Source organism: Neltuma alba, unplaced genomic scaffold, assembly GCF_004799145.2.
Source record: "Neltuma alba isolate B1F8T4 unplaced genomic scaffold, ASM479914v2 tig00001742_pilon, whole genome shotgun sequence".
In the NCBI taxonomy this organism is placed as follows: Eukaryota; Viridiplantae; Streptophyta; class Magnoliopsida; order Fabales; family Fabaceae; genus Neltuma; species Neltuma alba.
In genome coordinates this window covers 13,221-37,863 of record NW_021632590.1, presented here as the reverse complement: position 1 = coordinate 37,863, position 24,643 = coordinate 13,221, and the positions used below count along the sequence as shown (strand labels likewise).

Genomic DNA, 24,643 nt, shown 5'->3' with positions numbered 1-24,643 from the left:
AAAGAGCTCCGTACTGTAAATATTTCCAGATATATCAGAAAACATTTACTCTGATTCTCTGTCTTACGTCACATATAACACTCCTTAGGTCATAAATATAAAATTTATTTTGTAAAATAAATTACACTATAAAATGAGTTTTATATTTAGATTATAAAATGAGTCTTATATTTAGGATAATAGGAAGTAACTTTTTATGGACAAAACAAAACTCATGGAAAATACAACAACAAAAATGAAAAAACAGTGATAAGCATAGTGATGCTTATCAAATTCAACTTTTCAAATTTAAAATAGACAACCGAGATTTAATTTTTTATATTTTTGTTTTTTAAAAAATATTTTTTAGTAATTAAATAATTCAAAATAAATGTAATCTTTTAACCATAAGTTTTTTTAAAAATAGTTTTTATTTAAAAATTATTGATGAAAAATTTTAAATTTAGACTATTAAAATTATTTTTGAGTGGTGAATATTTTGAGACTGATTTCTGAGAATTGTGTCCCCTAAGTGAATCCCATGAAACTGAACTCATTTAAAATTTGGCCCCAAAAAAATGCAACATGCCAGCATCATCGGAGGACCCGAAGTGTTACCCGCATTCAACCTCAAATATAACTCCGATCTTCTTGTCATCATTACATCAAACACGTCCAAAGTCACCACTTGCCTTTTCTTAATAAGAAATAATTTAAAGTTGGTTTAAAAATAATTTAAAAAAGAAAAGATTGTGGTCGAAATCGGGTTGTCTCATGTGTTCAGAGGGGCCACGTGGCTCATAGATATTTAGTGATATGATATGTCCATTATTAGTTCTGCTTTATAGACTGGATTTAATAATGAGGTGGACCCACGACAGCTATGAACAAGAATTTATGAGAAGTTAGGATTTACGAACGTGCGTATCAAATTTTTTAAAGCAGTACTTCTCATTCTTAATATAAAATTTTATTTTATTTTTATTTTAATTCTAAATATAAAACCTTAATGTATTTTATCTTTTATATTTATATATTTTTTTTCTAAAATAACTCTTTTAATAATGATAGTTCTGGTCAATACACTTGACTAGTAAGGATATTTTAGGAAAGATAACACTTATTTAGGACAAATAACTAATTCAACTTACTTCCTTAATCTCTTAAAATTAGTCAACTGGCTCTTATAATTAGGATTGGACGTAATATTATCATAAGCAATTTCCCACTCATATAATTTTAGTTTTTTTTTTTTGAAAAGGTTTTCTTATAATGTAGCCTAACCGTACAATTTTTTGCCAATTTAAAATCTAGTCATGAACTTGGGGTAATTAAGTTTTATGCAAGAGATTCGACGTCCTCAAATTGAAGTCTTTTAAATAAACAATTATATCGTTTTGCTCAAAAAAAAAAACAATTATATCAAGAAAGTCATCTTACACCATTTTAACTTGAAGGTCTGTTAATGCCTGAGTATGAATTAATTATTAATCCCTGGAAGTTAAAAAAAACTTTTTTTTATTTCTCTTTCTTTCTTTCTTTGTCCCCCCCCCCAACAAGCTTTGTTCATTGTTTTCTCCTTTTTTGGGGCAACCTTAAAGGGCTTAAAACCCAAGCCCAGCCCACCATCGAAGAATACCAAAATAAATATGTTTTGAGTAAGTCAAAATGTTAACCGGATTGAAATAAAATCTGGTCCTGAATTTCCAATAATACCCAAACATCCTTCAGTTTGTTGCTGTATATTCAGTCATTTACTTGTTTAATCTTCACACGTTTTTTTTTTAAAATATCAAGCGTGGTCCCTGCTTGGCAGATATTTATGATTTATGCTCACAGATATAATAAAAAAATGCTATCTAGGTGTAGTATTTTCGGCTGGATGATTGATGAAGCATATGTCCACTAATAACTTTATTAAAATAAGATTAGGTCTCGTACATGTGTGCAGAGTTAGAAATAAGCCAATATTATTTATAATTTTAGGATTTAAAAAATGTATAACTAACAATATCTTTTCATATTTTATATTGTTTAGTATATATATGGTTAACATACAAATTTGTCTCAGAAATTTTTATTCAGGAATGCTGGGCACTAGAAATTTTTTTATAGTGCAAATTTGTCTAAAAAATTTAAAATCCTAACAATATTGTCCACTGTCGTTAAAAAATAAAATGTCAACATTATTTTGTTTAATAATAAGAGACAATATTACTATGATTTTAAATTCTTACAAAAAAAAGGCTTGTAGGTGTCCATCCCCTCGTATGTGAATTCAACAAGTAAAAAGGTTGGACACGCTCACTAAGGAAAGGGATTTGACCCTGAAACACGTCACAGTGTTGGCTGTAAAACTATGACATTGGGCAGGGTTGTGCTTAAGGGTTAGTTGTCATACTTTTAGATTGTGGATGAACCCAACTCTTCTTTTAAAATTTTTATCACCAAAAAAAAAACAGCTTATAAGTGTCTAACACTTTTTAAGTGAAAACTTTTCAAAAAAAGTTTATATTTTAATCATATACATTTGCGTTATATCAGGAAGGATTAAATCTTGATCTCTCAAGACCCACTATAAACATAATTATTTGTGTAAAAGGTAAAATAAAATAAATTATTTTTCTGGCCTTAAATATAAAATTCATTTTATAGTGTAAATTATACTATAAAATGAGATTTATATTTAGGATTGGAGGACTAGTGACTACGTATATTTTGAATGAGCTTAATTGATTGATCTTTTTAAAGTTAATTGGTCTAAAATGATAGAATGGATGGTTAACCAATTAAAAATGTATTAAAATACAATAATAAAAAATAGAGCATGAATTAAAAAGTTAAACTACCCGTTAGTCCTTTATTCCTTCAATTCTATAAATGCTTAAAGATATTTAGCCTATGTTTTTTTAAATTTTATCATATTTTATTACTTATTATATTATGCAATTGAATCTGTTAAATAATTTGATTAATGATTCAGTTAAAATACTTTTAAAATTCAAATTAAATTGAAACAATTAAGAAAGTTAATGGGAAAAAATAATTTGACCTAATTTCTTTTAATTAAGCCTTCAAAGAAAATGAGAACGGTAGCAAGGACGACTTTACAGGTGAACTGAGAATTCCACGTCCCAAATCCGAACGCAGGGAAAAGTGCAAGAGAAACTAACCGAAGAAACTCTGACAATTTGCTCATAACCACCATATCCGTATGAGCATACGCAATCTTATTACCAACACAGAAACAAAAACCTAATGCTCTTTGGCGTTGAATCTCTTCGACTCTCATTCTTCTTCTGCCTCTTCTAATTCTTTGATTTCCCTCTCTCTGAACTCCAAATATCTCGGTGTTCCTAATCGAATTGCTTACGAAATAGCTACTCATTGCACGATCCTGTTCACGGGCGTGTTCAATTTGCCTTCTACGGCAGTTGGTGATGGGGCAGAGCCAAAAGTAGGGCATCCGCATTGATTTGGTATAATATTCTATCGCGGAGTGATATAGGATAGGAAATGAGCACGCCGAATCGGGCTACGGTGAGGGACCTTGTTGATGAAGCGAAGAAACGGATTGTCTTCCTGGTCATATGCGTCATAGGACTGTCATATCTCATGTCGTGTAAGTGTCCTGTTATCGCTTTGGTGTATTATTTGAAATTATGATTCTTTCTAGTTCAGTTGGGCATAAATCGATCATCTGTGTTTCTGCTGCCCCCTAGTTCCTTGGGGCTAAACTTCTATTTTTGTTATTTCGTAGAATGTTTATTTTATTAATTCAAACTCAGAGCAGCTACTTGCCTACTTGGGTATGCACCTAGCTCTGTGTTGTTCATTTAGTTTGGGCATCCCTTTTGACAGCCTCTTTGTCGTTTTGCCGATCAGTGTTAGCCACCACTTTCCCACTGTGTAAATAATAATAGGATTGTGATGGCATTTATCCTGAGTTACATACTACATTGAGCTACCGTATTCTACTAGAATCGCGTTGGGGAAACTATAGTAAACACTGAATTCAATACGCAAAATCATGGCCTTATCGTTCTGTTTGTTTCCCCGATTAATAAAAAGACTCCCTATCGTGTTTAACATGAGAAGACAGGATTTGATCCATGATCGAGGTGTACGACTTTCTTTACTAGGAGTTACATTGAAATGTTTTCTATGGAAAAAGTTCTGCTTGCCTCCGATTCTCCCGCTTGTTGCTCTAAGAAAGGTAGCAGCGAACGGCTTCTCTAGTTACTAACATTGTTGCTCAATTATTGACTTTGCGTGCTTCGTTTGTAGAATACCGAAATAATTTAGTTGAGTTACTGCATTTACTCACAGACCAAGGATAGATGGTCATGTTGGCAACTGCGATCTATTTTCAACTTTAAGGATCCCTACTTTCTTCTTTGGTCAGGTTGGCGATATGTTACTTGTCAACCCTGAGGCCCTTGGCAGTCTCCACCTTCTTCCCTGGATAGGTCTTCATATTCTAGTTTAGCGTTGAACAAGTAGAAGGTTTACAAGGAACTTTCATGATAGCTGTTCATTGAGAAAAATGGTATAACAAATGGAGCAAGTTTAAGACAAGACATTAGATAAATTGACTGAGTAAGTGATTTTATATCTCAGTGTTCCCGAACTCCCTCTTCTCCATAAACAACGGCTGTACTCATTATGAAGAAATCACATAATTATTTAAGCAAATAATCTTCTCTTTTCTCTTACCATTTAAACTTAATTTTCTTGACACGTGGAAAAGTTCATTTCCCATTGTGTTCTAGCTCTCTTGTCTTGTCCTCTCTTGCTCATGTAAGTCCCCGTTATCCCATCCAAACATGCTGTTATTGAGGTTTGTCTTGGAACTGAGCTCAACAAAGCATACCTCTCTTCTGGTTGTGTATTTTCTTTTCTTCAATCCACTGCTTAATTATTGGATTTGTTTTATTGGTTTACAAGACTATTTATTGGTTAACGAGACTAAGTATTGATAACATGATCAAAATACTACTTGGAATAGGTGTCAGCAAACTTAGTTTTAGAATAAAATTTGAGATTAATCTTTTCCTTCTGTATTCAATATCTGGTATTTAAACTCTTGTCTTGTTTACTTGATTGGTATCTTTTTCAACCTATATCAAACGTCCATTACGTGTTTTGGTTATACTTCAAATGTTTGAAGTGTGTCTCACACGCTTGAGATGATGTTTTTATATCCTGTTCTGAGTGTCTTATTTATTTCCCTACCTTTCATTTCAGTGACAAGTTCCTCAGTTTGGGTCAACTTACCTGCTGCAGCCTCCTTAATTATTATCCTCCGTTATTTATCACTTGATTTTGATATGAAGAGAAAAGCTGCTGCATACAACAATAAGCCTGGCTCCACCGGTGATCAGTCTTCAAAGAAACCTCCTGAATTTTCTAAAGTTGTTACAAAGTCTGATTGGAGAGTGAAAGTGAATTCTCCTGTTGTTGAGGAGGCCATAGACCACTTCACAAGACATCTCGTTTCTGAGTGGGTGACAAACCTTTGGTATTCTCGCTTGACACCAGATAGAGAGGGTCCAGAGGAGTTAGTGCAAACAATGAATGATGTTATTGGGGAAATATCAGGACGTGTGAGGAATATAAATCTAATTGATCTTTTGATAAGGTGCTTTTCCCCTCTCTTGATTTCACTCTATTTTAGGTCATAAGTTGACAAACTGGGTGTTAACTTTTCTTTTATGTTTCAGGGATCTTATTCATCTCATATGCACACATTTGGAGCTGTATCGTGTTACTCAAGCAAAGATTGAAAAACAACTTTCAGGTTCAGTTACATTTGAAGGTCGAGATGCTGAACTGAAACTTGCGTTGGCTTCTGAGAACAAACTGCATCCAGCTTTATTTTCTGCTGAGGCCGAACATAAGGTTTGGAACTTCATTGCTTTACATATAACTAATAATTACTCTTTGGTATATAGTCTCTCTGTTTTTCTCCCCCCCCTAATTTTTTGGGAATTATGCTTTGAAATTGTTAATGGGCAGGTTCTGCAGCATCTGACGGATGCTCTTATGTCTGTCACCTTCAAGCCCGAGGACTTGCAATGCTCTTACTTCCGATATACTGCAAGGGAGCTTCTGTCATGTGCAGTGATGCGACCTGTCCTAAATTTAGCTAGTCCGAGGTATCCATTTAGAGTCATTTTGCTTCTTTTAATGTATTTTGTTATTCTTATTCTCCCTAATTTCTGCTGGCAGATTTATTAATGAAAGAATTGAATCTGTAGTAATCAATATGACCAAGGTTAATAAAGGGGCTACTGCAGTTGAAGAAGCATCTCACTTCAAAGAAGAAGGATCGCCGGATTCATCTGACCCCTTCTCTTTAGATCCTTCTGTTACTGGCGTTGAGCTTGTGCAGCTAAGAAATGGCACCTCCAAAAAAACAAAGTCATCTGCAGAAGATAATGCCAATGATAAATTTTCAAAAGACCCATTGCTTTCAATAAATGCTCAATCATCACGTTCATGGAGCTCACTGCCTGCAAAGTCCCAAACTAGTGATGATCTGGCTATTCAACGCCATCGCTCAGGAGGAGAGTGGGGTGAGATTTTAGATCAATTCTCTCGCAGAAAGACTGAAGCCCTTGCTCCCGAACATTTTGATAACTTGTGGACAAAGGGGAAAAATTATAAGAATAGGGTAGAAGAGAATCAATTGAATAAGCAGTTGCCACAGAATTCTGTGGCAGAAAAATCTCTAATGGTGAGTCCTGTAAAGGCTTTATCTAGACCAAAAGAAAAGGAGACTACTTGTAAGCTTAATCCATCCAAGGACATCAATGTTGATTCTAGACACAACACTCAGTACAGCGTAGAAAACCCAATATTTCAGGCTGACATGAATGGATCAACATGCCCTTCTTTAACATCATATCAAAATGACGGGCATGAATACATGCATTTGCAGACGGTTGATTCAGGTAGCACTACTTCTTATGACTCTGAAGATGATGAAACTATAACTGGTCTTGATTCCCCTGTAACTAAAGTTTGGAATGGAAAGAGTAACAGAAATCAGGCGGTTTCTCATATTCATCACCCACTTGAAAATTTTGATGGTCGTACCACCAAGAAAATGAATAAGAGGCATTCTCACTATCAGAGACCACTGAAAACTCGATCTGGCTGGAAAAGGTCTAGGCCAAGTGGTCATAACACACATACTTGGCAGGAAGTAGAGAGAACCAGCATTTTATTTGGTGATGGACAAGATATACTTAGTTCTATGAATAAACATGCAAGCTCTGAAGACTCTAGTGATGAGGCTGATCCTGAAAATTTAGGTAGAATATACAGTGGAGCAGCTGCTTCTTCTTCTGCATCCTTCATTTCTAAATCAGAAGCTTCTGTTAATTCCCTGAAAAGTTCCTTGGCGACAGATTCCTTTTTTAAGTTGAGATGTGAGGTACTCTTTCATTATTTTCTATAACTCCCTTGACCTATGAAACTTAAAAGTTTTTATTCTGGTATATATGTGAGAAAAATGGTAAGCCGATCCCCTGATGCAGGTCTTAGGTGCAAACATTGTGAAGAGTGACTCAAGAACATTTGCTGTTTATTCCATATCTGTTACAGATGTAAATAATAACAGTTGGTCAATTAAAAGAAGGTGACGAGTCTTTTTTCTGTCTTTAAGCCATGTGTTTTTATATTCCTCCGGCCCTAAATATAAGACCCACTTTGTAGTGTAAATTACACTACAAAGTAGGTCTTATATTTAGCACCGAAGGATTACTATTTTGTCAATATGATTATGTCTTCTTATACTCTGAGGCATGCATAACTGATGTTTAATTTTAATCCCCAAGGTTTCGTCATTTTGAGGAGCTACATAGGCGTTTGAAAGAGTTTCCTGAATATGATCTTCATTTGCCTCCAAAGCATTTCTTGTCAACAGGTTTGGATGTGCCTATCATTCAAGAGCGATGTATATTGCTGGACAAATATCTAAAGGTTAGCAACTCAACTGACTTTTTTTTTTTTTTTTTGGGTTCCTCCCATCACCCATCCAGCTACTATAGCATGATAATACAGATTGTCTGTAAACTTAAGATGTTTTAAATGACATTTGGAACAAATTCCTTCTATTTTCTCCTTTATTGGAGTGTTTATTAGTTCTTAAAACAATCAAAAGTTGGTCTCTATTTTCCTAGTTTATTGGTGTATTTTCGTTCTCAACCAATCCATTCCTTTTGATTAAATAAGAATGAATTAATTGGTTTCAGCACTGTCTTAGAAACGGAATATCAATGTATTAGTTCAACTATTATAGGTGTTGGGTGAATCTCTGTTTTAAGATATTGCTTCGTTTGCATGTATTGTATAGTGTTATTATTATTGTTATTATTTTTTTTTGTTTGCTAATGATGCACTTCCTCGCTTTCTTGATTTCTGTTTGTTTTTCTTCAGAACCTCATGCAGCTTCCAACAGTTTCAGGATCAATTGAAGTATGGGACTTTCTCAGTGTTGATTCGCAGGTCCAATTTTTTGTCCCTCATTTCAACGTTGTGTTGCCTAGTGGTTTTGTTTTTCTTGGATTATCTCTTATTACTGTGTCTTATTTTGCAGACTTACCTATTCACGAATTCATTTTCTATCATTGAAACATTGTCAGGTGACTCATGTTTGATGGATAGTGTTGTGTGGCGACAATTTGATTTTGCCCCACTCTTTTTTGACTTGTTTTGCATTTCTTTGTTTATTAAAATCTATCCTAGTTGACCTGAAAGGCAAGCCATCTGAAAAGACTGGAAGAGCTTCTAATTTGTCCACATCTGCGAGTGGCCCCTTGCTCTCAAGGAGAGAAAACCATAACACAGACAATAAGGATGCTGCTTTGCGAGGAAGAAATAATCACATGGCCGATGGACTAAGGTCAAAAGAAAATTCTAGCATTAGTGCAGATATTAAAGCATCAAAGAATGCACCATCTCCGAAGAACTTACCAAATACAGTGAAAGGAAGCAAGCCTAATGGTTCAGACAAGGAACATAATTCACCCCATAATACTTCATCTGATGCTATTCCTACCGAGGTGATCTCAAGATAACTCAAGTCTTCTCTAGTTGTCACTTAATGTCTCATCTCTAGTTCTGTAATTTTTTTTTTTTGGTGAAGACATTCTGTAATATTCAGTGCGAGTTAATATTCAATTATTGACGTGTTTCCTTTTAGAACATTTATTAGATGTGTGAATCATGATGGAAGCTGGTACTGATAATATTGCATTCTTTGATGCAGTGGGTTCCACCAAATTTGAGTGTACCCATATTGGATCTGGTTGATGTTATCTTCCAGGTTCAAGATGGTGGCTGGATTAGGTAGCTTATTAAATCATGTTTATCCTAAATATAAAATATTGGTTTTGAGATCCACAAGCTAAGTTTTGCTTATAATGTTTAGCTTGTGTTCGATGCAGGCGGAAGGCTTTTTGGGTAGCCAAACAGATTCTTCAATTAGGAATGGGTGATGCCTTTGATGATTGGTTGATAGAGAAAATCCAGCTTCTGCGTAAGGGATCTGTGGTTGCTTCTGGGATCAGCCGAATTGAACATGTAATTTTGTGACCTGCTTTGTTATAGAATTTGTAATGTTCTGGAAACTTGCCATTTAAGTATCCATTAGCTTTGATAAATTTCTGGACGCCTACGTCTTGTATTATTTACTTAATATAATGTTCATACCTGATAATGTTTCTGGGCCGTAATTGAGCTCTCTAAGAAGCATATGAAAGGAGCAATGTACTTGATGTACAATTCTTTGATAAATACATGATATGCTGATACAAGCCATTGTGCTACTTCTATAGATACTCTGGCCTGATGGAATATTCTTAACCAAGCATCCGAAACGAAGGCCGCCACCTCCAAGCTCGTCTCAGAATTTACCTCCTGGCCAACAATCTCCAGCAGCATCTTCTCCTAGGTTGGACGATGAACAGCAAGAGGAGGCAGATCGACGTGCAAAGTTTGTGTATTCACTAATGATAGGTGATGCATGTCATCTCGTTTGTCCATTATTTAAGTCTGTTGATTGCACAGTGAAGCAAATTAGTTTTATGATCCTTTCTTTTTAATCATCTGGAAATAAGGAATTAAAGACAAAATAATTCAAAGTTGTCTTTAATTGCTTTTTCTGGACAACGTTACTCCAATTAAAATAAATTGGTCGTGATTGCACTATTGAGTGTATGTCAGTGTGTTGACGTTGTTCAGATTGAAATTAGGACTAAATTTTTCTTATAAACAAACTAGAGGGACCAAAAATGCAATTTGCCTAATTTCATCTCTATTTAAGTAGGTGGATTATCTCAATTATAAAAAAGATAAAATAATATTGCTGCTTCTTTCCTGCTTCTGCTTGCTACGTGCATGCAGATCATGCACCATTAACAATTGTTGGTCTTGTTGGTCGCAAGGAGTATGAACAGTGTGCTCGGGATCTCTATTTTTTTCTACAGGTAATTTCCTCTTAATTGCTTGATGTTTTTATGTTCTCGGAGGAGAATATTTGTTTCTGCAGTGTTGTTGTTAGTTGTAACATCAACACTATACTTTTGGGTTACATCAACCCATAGTGTCTGTTTTATTTATCCTACGTTAGTTTCAATCTGTCCTATGAATATTGCACTTTTAATTCACTAGCTTCACTTGGATCATGATTATCTGTTTTTCAAGACATGTATTCCTATAATTAGCTTTATGATCTTGCTACTCTGCACTATTGCCATTCATCTTATCATAGTTTAGTTTGGTTGCAATTCAATGACTCTTGTTGATTCCCTTGTCACAGTCATCTGTGTGCTTGAAGCAGCTGGCTTATGACCTTCTCGAGTTACTTATATTATCGGCATTTCCAGAACTAGACTACGCCTTCAAGCAGCTTCATGAAGAAAAACACAAATTTGGTGAGTTTAAATCTAAGTGAAGATGATTACTTCCAATTTAGCTCCTGAGAAACATTTTGATGGATGCTTGGTTTTCGTATTGCTTACGTTCTGGTTGCCCCATTTATCGCCGCAACCTGCCATGCCATCCATTGATTTTTGCTCGCAGCGCAACTATTTTTGTAAATTCTGATAGCAATGCTATTATTTCATCTTTACATGATAGTCTTTTATTGCCTCAACTTGAATAGTAATTTAAAATTTAAGATAAACCCAACACTTAATTAAAATGACAACATTTCATGGCAAGTATAGCTGGATGTCACAAGTTTAATCTCTGCGAAATTACCCGAGTGCCATGAATTCGTGGATAGGATGAAAGCACTCAAGCAGTGATCACAGGTCCACGTATTTGGTTTAGAAAAATGAATATGCATGATTGCATTTTCTGTTCATAAACTTACATGTGGAGACTGTACTATTAAAAAAACAAAAAAGCATATATGTGGATGCTTATTTTTGCTACTGCCGGAATTCTTCCAACGCAGACGACAAGGGATACAAAGAACCTTGGTTTTTTTTCCCTCCAGTTCTATTTGGAAGGAATTTTTTTAAATCTTTTTCACAAGTCACGATATAAGATATTGATTACATTTTTCACGCTGCCCTTATTCAATATTAGTTTCTATCATCTAAACTTGATCCTTTGCCTACTGAAAAATAGTTAAATAAGGATAAAATTGAAAATTTTGTTAATTTTTATATTTAGTAGTTTTAAACTCTTTTTTAGTTCCAATGAAAATGTTAGAAGTGACTTGTAAAAACATGAAAATATGTCCGATTCTTTATTTTAAAATACTTGTCATTTAATATTTAATACTATTATACAAATGTTAAAAAATTATTAAATGGTACTCCCTCTATTCCTTCCTTATTATGAACAACATAGGACTTTATTACATAAATCAAAAAATTAGTTAAAAACAATAAATATGTAAAAATTAAACATTTTTTTTTCTAAAATACCTTTATTTATAGGGAGAGAGAATATAAGAAAGAGAATAAAACAATTATTATAATAAAAAGAATTATGAGAAAACAGAAAATGTGTGATAAAGATAGATAATAGTTTAAAAAATAATACAATAAATATATTGAATATTAAAATAAATAATTACTGGGAGACAATAAAAAATTTGCTGCAAAAATTTAAAATAACTTATAAATGTTATTTATATTTAGGAAGAAAAAAAAAGATGATGGTGGTCACTTATTAAAAAAGATAGAGGGAATGTCACTGTAAAATTTAATAAAATTTGACAAACAACTGTATTTTTAAGCAAAGATTTTTTCGCATCGTTAACTTCTTTTATAATTTTATTATCAGTAATCATTCCCACGTCACATCGAGTTTAGAACTCGCGACGAGTTCATGACATCAATTGGCCCAAAGAAAAATTTTGATTAAGCAAAAAGGAACAAAAGCAGCATGATAGCTTGTCTTTCTTAATCTTGGAATCAAAAGGTTAAATCACACCTAAAGCGGGGAAGTATCTTTTTAGACTTATCCCCACTTTTTTTACTGAAAAAAGGGAATATCATAATTACCCTTATTTTGGTGAGAAAAATAAAAGACTCTCAATAATAAAGGATTAAACATATTCAAGACTAACTAGAACTTGATTGAAATTTCAAGGTCAAAGTGAAAACATTTAAAAAACTCAAAATTCCAATATCAAAGTGATAAACATCTTCAATAACAGCAACCTTGAACAGGAATTCATTTTGTAAAAGGTGAAAACAATTGAAGTTAAATATCTCATTTCAAGGAATAGAATTTCAATCTATACTAGCACCATAATATCATTTTGGTAAGGGAAACGAGAAAGAGATTGATAGAAAAACAACGGGCATACTAGCACCATAATGTTGCTTCCGGAACCGTCATGGTTTAGCAACAAAACTTAATCGAATTAGGATTGGGTACGATCATCACTTATGAGCATAAATTTGCGCTTCAGTCTTGTAAATATTATAAAAAAAAGTTGATTACTCCGTAAAGCTACTCCCCAATCCAGTAATTCAATGTTCATTGTCAGACCAATGAAAACGCCAGGCTATTTTGAACGCTTCATAAACTTGAAACCCCAACCCAGGAAAAAGAGCCAAGTTTGGAGAAACAATCCCCAACCCCTTTACAGATAGCTGGGGTTTATGTACAAGTTAGCACAAAAATTAGATTCAACGAAAGAATCTATTCAAGCATCCAAATATTCAATAGCCCCTACAATAAATGGTGTGAAGATCCACCCCCTCCCCCCTAAAAAAAAAAAATAATAATGGGCAGACTTCAACCAAGTTCTAAGGCAAAAAACCTGGTCGTTCGGCCTTACAGATGAGGAAACTGGACTTGAAATCACCAGATTATCCCCCTGATGCTCTCAAGAAAACTACCCTAAGCGTCAACAGAATTTAGCACGTCCCATGCAAGATAGGTTAATTGGGCACCACACTTCAATATGATGGGATCTCCTACGAGCCATTAAATGTAAAACCAAAATTATAGACGCCATAAACTCTCAGTAAACAACCAAATAGTCTTACAGTCTTCTCATTTAAATGAAAGCAACTACATATTACTCGAGACAAAAATGACAGACGTACTGAGGCCATAGAAACTGTTAATAATTGTCCAAATGCTTGCCCCCACAATAAAAACCTCAAAACCCTATAATTAATTAACCAGATTTAGAAAACAACGATCTACCGGAGACTTAAGCTGTGGCGGCGGCGGCTCCCTTCTTCCTGGGTGCGGCTTGAGTACCTGAATCAAAATACCCCGAAGAACAAATCAGTGATAATTATAACCCATCAGACATTAAACCCCATCACTGCATATTAAGATAGATATGATTTGGCATACCCTCTCTGAAACCGCTCTTGAACCTTCGAGGCACGTTACGCAAGTACCTCATCCGTCCACTTCCTGTGGTCTTTCTACGGATTGCCTTCACGCTCCAGTTATCTGAGAATCGTAATCAGAAAATGATATAATCGATACCCACAAAAAGATCGAACTGGCGATCACACGCATCAGAATTCAAAGATAATGTCTTAATCTAATGTAAAGAGATATCAACTCGTTAACCAAGCCAATCGATCCATGAAATTCAAAGGAAGACCTACATTTCCTCTTGCGAGCAGCGGGGTAAGCACATGCCGCACAGCGACTCTTCTGGAGATGAAAGCTGCGACGGCCACATCTCACACAGAGAGTGTGGGTCTTATTTCTCCTCTTACCAAAGCTTCCTGTTCCCTTCCCCTGCGTTCCATTTAAGGCGCCACAAAATTAGTCCAAATTCAGCATAAAAAAAAGAAAAAGAGAACCTTCAAGAAAGGCACAGGCACGTTGTTCATTAAACATCAGTATAAGGGAGGGAGGGAGCATACCATTGTCACCCCGAAACCCTAGATTCAGCTCCAGCCGAGGAAGTATGGAAGAATAAGAAGCGGCGTTCAGGATAGGCTTTATACGAGCGAAATGAAAATGGGGTTCTAGGGTTCACTTATGAGGCGAACCGGTCCTGAGTTCAGGCCCATGGGCCCAGTTCATGAGACAAGCAAAGCCAACCCTTAACTTGGCTTATTGGACCCTTATTGGGCTTCCTTGATGGCTTTTAATGTTTTTGCCAACGTTTCTGATGCTATTTGCAGTATGGAAAAAGTGAGTATTTAATATCAAATGTTATTTTTTTATTTTCTTTAAAAATATATGATCAAAAATTTATCCTTTTATCACTCCAAATTAATTACCAATTGATCAAATGGCACATTTTTTATAAATAAAAAAATTTAGTAAATAGGAATGCTTATTTCGTTTCTCCACTTTTTTTTTTGGGTACAATGTTTCTCCATTTAACCCCTTTGTAACAGTGTTATCAAAACTGGACCGAAGCAGCTGGCGATATGTCTGGTCTCAAACATCTTAAAACAAGTCAAAATTGATCTAATGGGTTTTTCTTATCCTTTTTTGACGAAAAACATTTTTCAATAACTCAAAATCACGTTATTTTGTGTTTTTATTTGTATTTGAGTTAGTTTTTATATGTATACTACATCCAATTCTAAATATAAGGCCTAATTTATTGTGTAAATAGCATGATAAATTAGCTATTATATTTGGGACTGAATGGTAGTATATAAATAAATATATAATAAAAAAATCAATAAACAACTTTTATAAAGACATAAAGTGAAATGAAAATACTATTTAAAAAAAGCTTATACTATCTCTGGTCCTTAATACAAAATGTTGTTTGACTTTTATTTTTGGCATAATTATAAGACCTCAATTAATTTTGTTTCTTATATTTATTCATTTTCTTTTCAAAGTAGTCTTTCTAATAATAGTAGTTCTAGTCAATACACTTGATTAGTAAGGATATTTTAGGAAAGACAACACTTATTTATTACAAATAATTAACTTATATTATTTTTTTAATTTACTCAAATTAATCAACTAGCTCTTATATTTAGAACAGGAGTTAGTATTTTAGAATAGAGGAACAATAAAATTTCAGGGGCCATGTTCTCCTTTCCTTAAAAAAATGTTTTTTTTCCCCTCTTATTGGAACAACTTATGGCATACATTTGAATCACTAGACAACCTTCATGACAAATTTGTCAATTAGGCTCCTTGCTTGAATTAATGATCCGCATTGATTTTCAAAGGTAGTATTTGGTAAAATTGGTATTTTTAAATTTTACCCAAAAAATTGTATTTCAATTTATCAATTTTTTTTCACATTGCACAAGAAAGAGCTTATATTTGTAGTTTTTCTTTCTATAAAACCTAGGTTGGTGGAGAGGAAAGAGTGGATAGCTACCTCACTGCATTACGAAAGCAAGCTTTTCTTTTCTTTTCTCTTTTCTTTTAATGCTTATCTTTATGTCGCACTTCATTTTCATAATGCAGAGTGATGCGATTGAGTTTGAGCATAAAAGGATTTCATGGGCACAACTGAACTTTGATATGCCAGCAATCTCATGCTACACTATACTATTATTTCAACTTATTTTTGCAAATTAAAACTGAAGTGAAAGTGCATTATCACATAAATACTTCTTAAATAAGTATATTTTTTCTAGGTATAACTATCTTTCTATTAGAGACAATCTTATTCAAGATACTGTCGGATACTTCTCCCAACAAGGATTTAAACATTGGTTCACCATGTTGTAAGAGAATAGACTTTTTCATTAGACCCAACCCTTATTGTTACTTTTTAAATTAGTAAGGCACTTTAAAATAATTTTAACTAGGTATTTTAGAGCGATATTAGCTTTTTTTAAAAAATCCCTCTTCTTTCTTATGCATCGGAAATTCAGCCTTTTCTTGTGGTGGCAACCCCTCTTCCCCCCCCCCCCCTCTCTTGGGAGCAGTCGTGAATGAACAATCTGGTAGAATTTTAACTTATTTTCACTTCTTGCTTTCTTTTCTGTTGCACCTCTTTGCAATTTTCTTTTAGAAATTTTTTTTTGATATGCCACTAAGTAAATTCGATTCATGGGTCCCAAAGGTTTCAAATTTGATTAACAGAAAAAAAGTTAGTAGGCCATTAATTGTAATAATCTTTTATTTATCCCCTACCTTTAGCTTTGCATCTTAATCAATATCACTGCACTTTCAACAGCAAATAGTCAAAGCATCACAATATTTCTTGATCATTCAGGGCCAAAATCTCATGCTTTATTTGTTTATTCAACATCTTTTTTTTCTTTTCCTTTCACTGAAAATGATTGTTAAGTTTGTCCATATCCCAAACAATCTTCTTATTTCAAGTAATAAAAAATAAATCATCAACTCTAACACTAGGAAGTCCATTGATTCTTCGAAAATCCTTAACTCCAGGAGGAACAATCATCAAATCAGAGGACAAAATCTTTATTTGGTCTTGGACCCTAAAGATTGGGTCAGTCCAGTGCCAAGAACAAAGGGTTGAAGGTAAAAACCTACACATAAGACGCATAACACCTGTGAAAAATTAGGAAGAATGATAATTAGGGACCTTATAGGAAGTCTAATATTAAATCAAAACCTCATCACAACTAAAGTTTCCAAATTCAGTACTCTTTTTCCTTATATTTCAGCATTGAAACCTTTAAAAAGACCAAATTTAGTATTAAGTTTCTTATGAGATACCTAGTTGTCATTCTCCCTTAAAATTATTCACTTTTGCCTTTAGGTATCTTTAAGGAACTAGTCGAATGCTTCTTTATCTGTAAATCTGATTCAAGGCAGAGTTGGAGTTGGAGAATCCATAAACCTAGAGAAAGCATTGCCTTCTCAGAGTAGAACCACAAATGCTTCCCAGAGAAAGCATTAGCAAGACCAAGTTTTTCCTCCACAAAACTCTTCAAAATTTCAAGTCCTTCTTCTTTGGTGAGTATCAAAAGCTACCCAGATCATTTTCCTTCAATCCTTTCTCTCGTAGAAGTGGCAATGCCGAGACCTACACAAGCGAACAATTCTACCTTGAGTTTTATGATCAGTGGCAATCTGAACTCAGGAGGTTAAAGATGATTGAAGAAGAAAATAGCATCATCATATCAGGGTTGAAATCAGAAGAGCCAGAGATATTGGAGAATGCAGCTGAATCTACTGAAGCCGTAATGGGTTTTGTGAAGCAAAGTCCAGCGAAGAAATGCATTGAAGGAAAAGAAGAAGGAGAAGAAGATAGAGGAAAAGAGAAGAACCAAAAAGAAAATCTGAGTTTAGCTAAGGGAAATGGAAGAGGAAAAGTTCAAGTTTTAATACAGAAGATGAAGGAAATGGAGATGATGGATGTTGATGACGTGGAGCACTTACTGGACATAGAAGAGGCACTCCATTACTATTCTCGCCTCAAGTGTCCAGTTTACTTAGATGTTGTGGACAAGTTTTTCATGGAGATGCTCTCTGAGTTCTCTGTTCCTCCTCGTTTACCAGAACCAAACTCTTAAATGGATACCCGCATTACAGAGTGTTTATGTACATGAAATCTGTTTCATCTTACTATGTCATGCCTCCCATTTTCCATCTCATGGTGTGCTGTGTGGTTGACTTGTTTGGTTTGAATTCCCACAAGCTATGGAAGTTTTCTTTTTGTTTTTGGGTTCCAATAGTTTTCACTGCATCCTTGAATTCTTGTTAATTTATCAATGAAGAAAGTAAGAAACATAGGATTAAGATGGAATTTAAAATATTATTCAGTTATTTGAAATGCGTGAGAAATCAGAAAACACAAGTACAGTCATGGCATCTTAGAAACCTTAGCCGTGAGCATGAGGCGCCCGTATGGGATGTTAGAAATTCAAACAAGGATGGAGGGAGGGACATTGTCTCGAATCTAGTGTAAAGCATATATGCATGCCTTTAGAAAAACCCACCTCCCAAGAAAACACACATTCTCTCTAAATTTCGGGCAAACTACAAGTTTATGATCTTTTTAAAAAATTATTTGCAGGTGAAATACGCATATAACACTCTCTCAAATTCTAAAGATAAAAACTATTTTTCACACTTTTTTATTATAGATGTAGGACCCTTTACAAAGTATGATACAATATTTATTGGTTATTACCAAATATAAAATTGAAAAGGTTGGTGAAAAAACAGGGTTTACCTATTATTATCTCATTTTTTCAATAAATATAAAAATTTAATAGAAATGGGTTCGAAAGAAAAAGGAAAGATTATTAACTATCATTAGCTGCCTTTCTTAATCCACAAGATTTGTTTCATATGATCCTGTTTTTAGAATTAAACGGAATGTATAATTTAAAATCTATAACTTAGATCCATACAAAACACAAACTCACAAGTCAAAATCTATTTTTTTTATCCTTTGGGATGTTACCAAGTACAGTAAGAATTATGATATATTATTATTACCATAGCAACGCTTTCAGCAATGCACATCAGGAGGTATTTACAGCTGCAGAATATGCCTCCAAGCTGAATGAATAAATTCTTAGCAGTTTCCCATAATTATCTACTTCCGAATAAGCAGTAGACTATTTAATAATAAAGAATCCGTTCATAACCCCCAGACATCAACATAGAGCTTTATACATGAATGCTGAGTAAAGATAAAGTGAAGACTTTCAGCTTCTGGTCCCAGGGAGAATAATCATGATACAGAATAATTATGACTCATCTAGCATAATGCCGCCTGATATGCCGGATCTCACGTAATCTCCAACTGAACCGCAGAAATGCATGGTTTCACATTTAGTTTATGAAGCACATAACTTTTTCCTTCCTTGCTAAACGATGTTAGTAACCAGCAGCGGAAACCAAAACATTATGCTCCTTTAAGCGTTTCTGGAAGTGAGCTAAACGATCTTGCAAGTGCAGGATACTAGCAGCCTTCTGAGATAGAATGGCGTTTAATCTTGTTACATAGTCATCTAATTGATTGCCTGGTTGATCAGCTTCAACCAAGAGATTCATTTCCTGTAAGCATATGTGCATAAACATTAATTATAAGCAAATGATGAACTTCCTGGACCCCACCTCTAGATTGAATGATGCAATGGGGAGGAACACTATAGAACTTTTTTCTCGGAGCCATTCCTTTTCTAGGATGAACACTAGAGGCAGTATGCGGCTTACTGCCTGACGACCAAGTTTTTATTATTATTTAGACGGTAGACCAGGTGCCAAATATATACTTGCTTCTTTTGCCAACAAAAAATCTCTAGAAAGTGTGCGCTGCTCTTTCACAAGTCACTGGATGAGACTTCAAGCACATTATTTATCCAAGACCCGTGAAAAAGCAACAAGATGAGAAGCATGCTCCAGGCGACTCAACATTTAATGTAAAGGCATTTACAAAACTAGCGGAAATTTCAAAGTTTGACGCACATGGCTCAGTTGCATTCTTGACAAGACATCTAAAAGAATGCCGAAGATATCAAATTTATATACCTCTCTGACAATACTCATGGTATCTTCTACTTGTTTCCTGTGAGCATTTACAAGGTCCTCCTCCTCCTGAAATTACAAATAGGAAAATAAACATTATCTAACAACGAGCTCTAGACTTTGCCGTATGATAACCATTCTCTCAAGAGTTACCTGGAGGAGGGTATTCAAATCATCATCTGAATGTGTAGTGGATTCAACTTTTGGCACGTCTTTCCATCTGACCTGACCATTGGGCTTCTTTAACTTGTCCTGAGCAGTACTGTATGATTCTATCTTCCCATTTTTCTTCCAGGAAGGTTTCCCCTGCTCATAGTACTCTTCAGACGGACTAAATTCATCATCCTCATCTTCTTCAGGCCATGTATCTGCTGCACGGTCCTCATAGGTTGACGCAGTAACCGCAGATAAAGGCATGGTAGTTGATTCTTTAGGGTTGAAATTTGAAGATAAAACTTCCTTTTTAGGATTGTTCCCTTTTGACAGGCTTTTCACCCTGGATTTTCATTCAGATTGTAAAAGCAAAGACATAAATTTTTCTTTTCTCATTTATCATAGCTATAGTTGTTTCGTGCCATTGTGAAGCATGGGAGGTTTGAAGGAGGGAGATGCTGAACCATGAAAACAATCAGCATTACACAAAAATAAAAAATTAAAAAAAAAAAACTTAATTACCTGTCAGCATATCTTAATGTGTTAAGCGTATGTTCACACGAGCCAGAGCTTGGTGATATGCATGAAATCATAACAGTGCGGGAGTTGCCAACAAATGAATCCCTCAAAACCTCAGTCAATTTGCTGCCTCTGAAAGGGATATGTCCCTGGTCATTATCTAGAGCTCTTATGCACTCCTTCAAGGCAAGTAAGCTCTTATTGATCTCAGCTCCTTCAATTCTGCATTATAAAATTTTAAACAACCAACGACAAAAACAAAACTGTTAAGAGGTTTCCAAACAACTGAACCGTGTTCTATACACTAAAGTTTACCAGGTGTCAAAATGCACGAGTAATATATAAAGCTTGCAAGGGCAAAGAGGGGGAAATTAATAAGAGATCAATGGCTATAATCTCAAGTATGATATGTATTTGTTATGTTCACATATTGCAGCAGGACAAACTCCATAGATGGGCGCAGGAAACTGGAGTTGATAATAAAGTATAGGACCAGATTTGCAGTACTAAAATCAAAATTTCTATCAACAAATTACCTTGTGGTTACAATTTTTTGGGAATGAAATAGCACAGAGCCAAACCAACAAAGCAGTTAAGCTTTATTGTTGAGACTTTTAGGTCAAGTAAATAAGTAGATATGTTAACACATCTTATCCTGCTTCAAGCTCATCAAGCCTACCTTGTCTGTTTGTCATTGTCTGTGGTATCAGCTCCACGTTCACTTCCAGCAAGATCTATGAAGGAGAGCTTGCCAACAGGACGGGGAGGCTTGGATGCGTTACCATCAACTAACCTCTTGATGGCAAGCTGAAGTATTGCATGTGATCGAGAAGATTCCTCATTTGCACCTGTGGTGCCAGTACTTCTTGTGGCACTTCCTTTCTCAATCAACTCTTTGATGGTCTCTACATCCGATACTCTGTATTCTTGCAAACCCACAATGCAAACTTGCTGCTTTCCATCCTCCCTCATGCAAAGTTTTCTGCAGAAGTAAATTTCCTCATGAGGACGCGGTTACAGACAAATGCTAAAGAAGTAAGCATCAAACTGACTTACTTTCGATCATTAAGGAGGTCAAAGAGCTTCCCACCATATATTTCAAAGAAACTCACAAACAACTGAAATCCCTGGTTCCTGTAAGTATGGTGCATCAATCTCAAGATGTCCCTTGATGCCTTAAGCGGAAGTGGCTTCATTGTGTATGTTTTTCCGCTACCTATTTAAGTAGAAAACAATACTTAGAAGTTTATTTAGGATCTAACTTGATTATAATACATGCCAACAGTAGTGCAAGCCATCGAATTCCTCTGGACATGAAACCTGTTGTAGATTTTAAAACTATCTCAGGTTTGTTTTGGCATCAAGATGGTGCATGAGTAATATAAAAAACCTGGGTAATATCTATATCACCCAGGAACATCTACTTGTAAAATTGTGCTTAAAGTAAATAAAAGAGGTAAAACTGAAATAATCATATATTTCCAGATCAACAATTTTTTTGGTTGGTAATGAACAGAAAAATGAAAAAATTATACTGAGATAAAAGATATGAAGTGCAAGTATCACTTCTTAAATTCACAGAATGATGTGCTAAAGCTGGCTTGCTGCTATCACCTGTTTGCCCATAAGCAAAGCAAGTTGCCTTCGTGCGTTGAAAGATTATTGGAACTATGGGCTCCACTGTTTCACAATAAACCTGAGAAGATGAAAATGTTAATATAATAGGAACATATATTTCCCTTTTTTACTCATTTGAACATTTGATACATAAAGGTACCTCATCATTCGTAACCTCTTCATTCAAGACAGCATCAAAAACAAATTCGTGCTTTTCTACATATTGAGTCAAGTCAACCTGCAAAGAATTCAAATTTTAAATTAAAATCTTCTAATATAAAGCATTGATTAGAATCAAACTGTCAAGCCAAAAAGTTCTTATAAACACAAATTAGTGAAGGAATATGCGAATAAAATTACAAACCAAGAAGCTTAGATAATAGCATCCTCAAATATTGAATATTGCTCAAAGTCAAGGATAAGCATACCGCATTTCAACTATGGATATTACTTCTCATCCTCTTGCCAGTTACACTTACCTTAAGTTTAGTTTCATGCACTGTTAAAGAATTGGAGTATGTTTCTACAATATCTTCCTCATTCTTTGTTAGCTCCTTCTTATTCAATGGTCTTTTGCGCACCTGCATTCAAATCATGACACCCAAATGTTAAAACAAAATTAAAGATGCAAGCAAAGCTCAATGTTGTAGGACGAATCTTAATCTTCAGAGTTGAAGGAATTTGTTAATGAAGTTATTTAGTTTCTTTTTTCTTTTTTTTTTTGGGGGGGGGGTGGGGGGAGGTAATACTATACAGGCAAACAGTCCATAAACGCTTCAAGGGAGGAATGAATCCACGGATCAGAAATTAAGAGGAGAAAACAAATGGGTAAATTGGATTTAAGAGAGAACATACCACAACTTTAATTTTTGCTACAGAACTAGATTTCTCTTTGTCTGCGGAAAAACTTTTGAAGAGGTTGTTTTCTGGAGCACGAGCTCTACCAGTCTGTTTGTTTGAAATGTATGGTTCAGAGTCATCAAAGCTTCTACCCCGAACAGGATGATATGTGGAACTACTCTCATACACATTGGTAACTGGCATCTGCCACGTTGGAAAGTAACAGCAAAACTAAGTCATCTTTCCAGAATGAGAAATCACTTGCAATAATTCAAAACAAAAGCAAAATAATAATGATAGCAAAAATAAAATTTTGTACGACAACTTCAGAGTGCAATGTTTATTGTCTTCAAGTAATCAACTTCACTATCATGTCTAGATTCATTTGACATCTCTGATCTTTACATCGCCAATCAACCAAAACAGGGTTTAATGGGTGAAAGAGTTCAGAGTTCAGGATCTTTTGGGGTACACATCAACTGAGCTCTAGCAGTTGAATTGCTTTTTTCTTTGTCATGTAAGAAGCCTTAGTCCAGACAATTTCAGGTGCTAGAGCAAGCCGGCAATGCTGGGGCTAAATGAAAATTTTTCAAGACATTCATTGAAACATTGTATACTTCAAAGATGCGATGTGAGTATGAGCCACGAGTTCATATCTGAAGGAAAGTATATGATTGGTTTAGAACCATAAAGGCCAGAAATCAATTGGAAGCATTTATAGGAATTCACCTCAGGAAGAAGTTCGGTATCAAATGAATGCAGATCCAAAAGCCCAGGGCTAAAATCACCAGGTGAATCTTCACCATTCTTCCTCTGATTTAAAGACCGGTGATTACCAGGCGGTGTCGACGGTTCTGTGTAATATTCATTCGCCCCATTAAAGCTCCTTTGCGGATTCCTGAACATTCTACCTCCCATCCCTCCTCCACCATAGAAGTTATAGTCCTACTCGCATTTCAAGCATACACTAAGTAGATATTGAAATTGCAGAGAAATAAAGTCGGAAGATAACATCATTATCAGATCATCATCATAATGGTAGTTAGACTTCTTTTCAGAGAAAAAAAATTGGATCATCGGCAAAGGGTTATGATTATTTTCGGATTATAAATGTGAGAAAAGAAGAAAGTTCTGCTAATAAATATAGTCTTAGTTCATGCGCGTGCCACTAGCATCAGGGTGGGTATCAATGAAAAGGGGAAAAAATTCAAGTTTTCCCTCCCATTTTCCACAAGTTTCTCGTCAGCGAGATTAGAAATGAGACAGTGACAGACATGTTAAAGATCAGAACCTGAAGGGGAGGAATGGGATTGCCGGAGGATTGAAGGTGTTGAAGACCTGCTGACTGCAGCCACCTCCCATTGGATGAGCTGTCCAGAAAGTTGTCCGAGTACTGGCGTTGGTGGTGCACCCCCGTAGCACCAGATCTCTGTCCCTGCCTCCCTCCTCCGTTCATCTTTTTTCCCTCTATCCTCGTTCTTTTTCTTTATTTCCCTTAAAACCCGACCCAGAATCAGATCAAATCACAGCAACTCCACTTTCAAGCTCTGAAACTCAAAGCCAGCTCCGATCAGAGTATTCCTTCCCCAAACCGATCGGAATCTTTATCCGCGGAGTTGTCACAGAAAATGCTTCAACAATGCGG

General features: G+C 35.1%; 4 protein-coding genes across 6 annotated transcripts; 2 read left to right on the top strand and 2 right to left on the bottom strand.

The window, feature by feature from the left end:
* The first annotated feature begins 3,127 nt into the window (after positions 1–3,127).
* On the top strand, positions 3,128–11,119 carry LOC114762471 (uncharacterized). 3 transcript variants are annotated; one of them, XM_028951967.1, is made up of 16 exons: positions 3,521–3,601; positions 4,385–4,578; positions 5,227–5,620; positions 5,703–5,880; positions 5,998–6,137; positions 6,211–7,420; positions 7,524–7,624; positions 7,824–7,968; positions 8,425–8,493; positions 8,585–8,630; positions 8,734–9,050; positions 9,257–9,336; positions 9,435–9,570; positions 9,825–10,005; positions 10,393–10,475; positions 10,808–11,119. In XM_028951967.1, coding segments are annotated over exons 2-16 (3,216 nt in total). In that variant the 5' UTR covers positions 3,521–3,601; positions 4,385–4,577; the 3' UTR covers positions 10,943–11,119. The 3 variants fall into 3 exon arrangements, with proteins under 3 accessions (XP_028807805.1, XP_028807791.1, XP_028807800.1); XM_028951958.1 differs by lacking the exon at positions 4,385–4,578 and having other exon boundaries at positions 3,132–3,601; XM_028951972.1 differs by lacking the exons at positions 4,385–4,578; positions 9,257–9,336; positions 9,435–9,570; ... (1 more) ...; positions 10,393–10,475; positions 10,808–11,119 and having other exon boundaries at positions 3,128–3,601; positions 8,447–8,493; positions 8,734–8,867.
* A 2,325-nt stretch (positions 11,120–13,444) lies between these two features.
* On the bottom strand, positions 13,445–14,418 carry LOC114762499 (60S ribosomal protein L37-3-like). Its single transcript, XM_028951995.1, has 4 exons — positions 14,352–14,418; positions 14,088–14,223; positions 13,825–13,926; positions 13,445–13,725 (listed from the first exon to the last, which is right to left on the bottom strand). Exons 1-4 carry the CDS (start codon positions 14,352–14,354, stop codon positions 13,676–13,678), a joined length of 291 nt encoding a protein of 96 aa, XP_028807828.1. The 5' UTR covers positions 14,355–14,418; the 3' UTR covers positions 13,445–13,675.
* A 2,808-nt stretch (positions 14,419–17,226) lies between these two features.
* On the top strand, positions 17,227–18,031 carry LOC114762489 (uncharacterized). Its single transcript, XM_028951984.1, has one exon. The coding sequence runs from the start codon at positions 17,265–17,267 to the stop codon at positions 17,901–17,903; it is 639 nt and encodes a 212-aa protein (XP_028807817.1). The 5' UTR covers positions 17,227–17,264; the 3' UTR covers positions 17,904–18,031.
* A 1,057-nt stretch (positions 18,032–19,088) lies between these two features.
* Positions 19,089–24,632, bottom strand: LOC114762452 (kinesin-like protein KIN-13B). The gene is made up of 12 exons (XM_028951940.1): positions 24,290–24,632; positions 23,728–23,943; positions 23,014–23,202; positions 22,638–22,739; positions 22,319–22,396; positions 22,156–22,237; positions 21,598–21,757; positions 21,221–21,523; positions 20,545–20,763; positions 20,023–20,365; positions 19,873–19,938; positions 19,089–19,398 (listed from the first exon to the last, which is right to left on the bottom strand). Exons 1-12 carry the CDS (start codon positions 24,452–24,454, stop codon positions 19,219–19,221), a joined length of 2,103 nt encoding a protein of 700 aa, XP_028807773.1. The 5' UTR covers positions 24,455–24,632; the 3' UTR covers positions 19,089–19,218.
* Positions 24,633–24,643: the final 11 nt, after the last annotated feature.

Excerpts from the sequence above, each read along its gene's own strand:
- LOC114762471 (XM_028951958.1), top strand. The coding sequence starts at position 3,496 with ATGAGCACGCCGAATCGGGCTACGGTGAGGGACCTTGTTGATGAAGCG. Across the intron at positions 5,621-5,702 it reads CTAATTGATCTTTTGATAAG|GGATCTTATTCATCTCATAT; the intron begins GTGCTTTTCCCC and ends TTTATGTTTCAG. Across the intron at positions 7,969-8,424 it reads TGCTGGACAAATATCTAAAG|AACCTCATGCAGCTTCCAAC; the intron begins GTTAGCAACTCA and ends GTTTTTCTTCAG.
- LOC114762499 (XM_028951995.1), bottom strand. Across the intron at positions 13,927-14,087 it reads CGCTGCTCGCAAGAGGAAAT|ATAACTGGAGCGTGAAGGCA; the intron begins GTAGGTCTTCCT and ends TACGATTCTCAG. Across the intron at positions 13,726-13,824 it reads CAAGAGCGGTTTCAGAGAGG|GTACTCAAGCCGCACCCAGG; the intron begins GTATGCCAAATC and ends ATTTTGATTCAG.
- LOC114762489 (XM_028951984.1), top strand. The coding sequence starts at position 17,265 with ATGCTTCCCAGAGAAAGCATTAGCAAGACCAAGTTTTTCCTCCACAAA.
- LOC114762452 (XM_028951940.1), bottom strand. The coding sequence starts at position 24,454 with ATGAACGGAGGAGGGAGGCAGGGACAGAGATCTGGTGCTACGGGGGTG. Across the intron at positions 21,758-22,155 it reads CTTTGCTTATGGGCAAACAG|GTAGCGGAAAAACATACACA; the intron begins GTGATAGCAGCA and ends CTACTTAAATAG. Across the intron at positions 19,399-19,872 it reads CCATGAGTATTGTCAGAGAG|GAAATGAATCTCTTGGTTGA; the intron begins GTATATAAATTT and ends ATATGCTTACAG.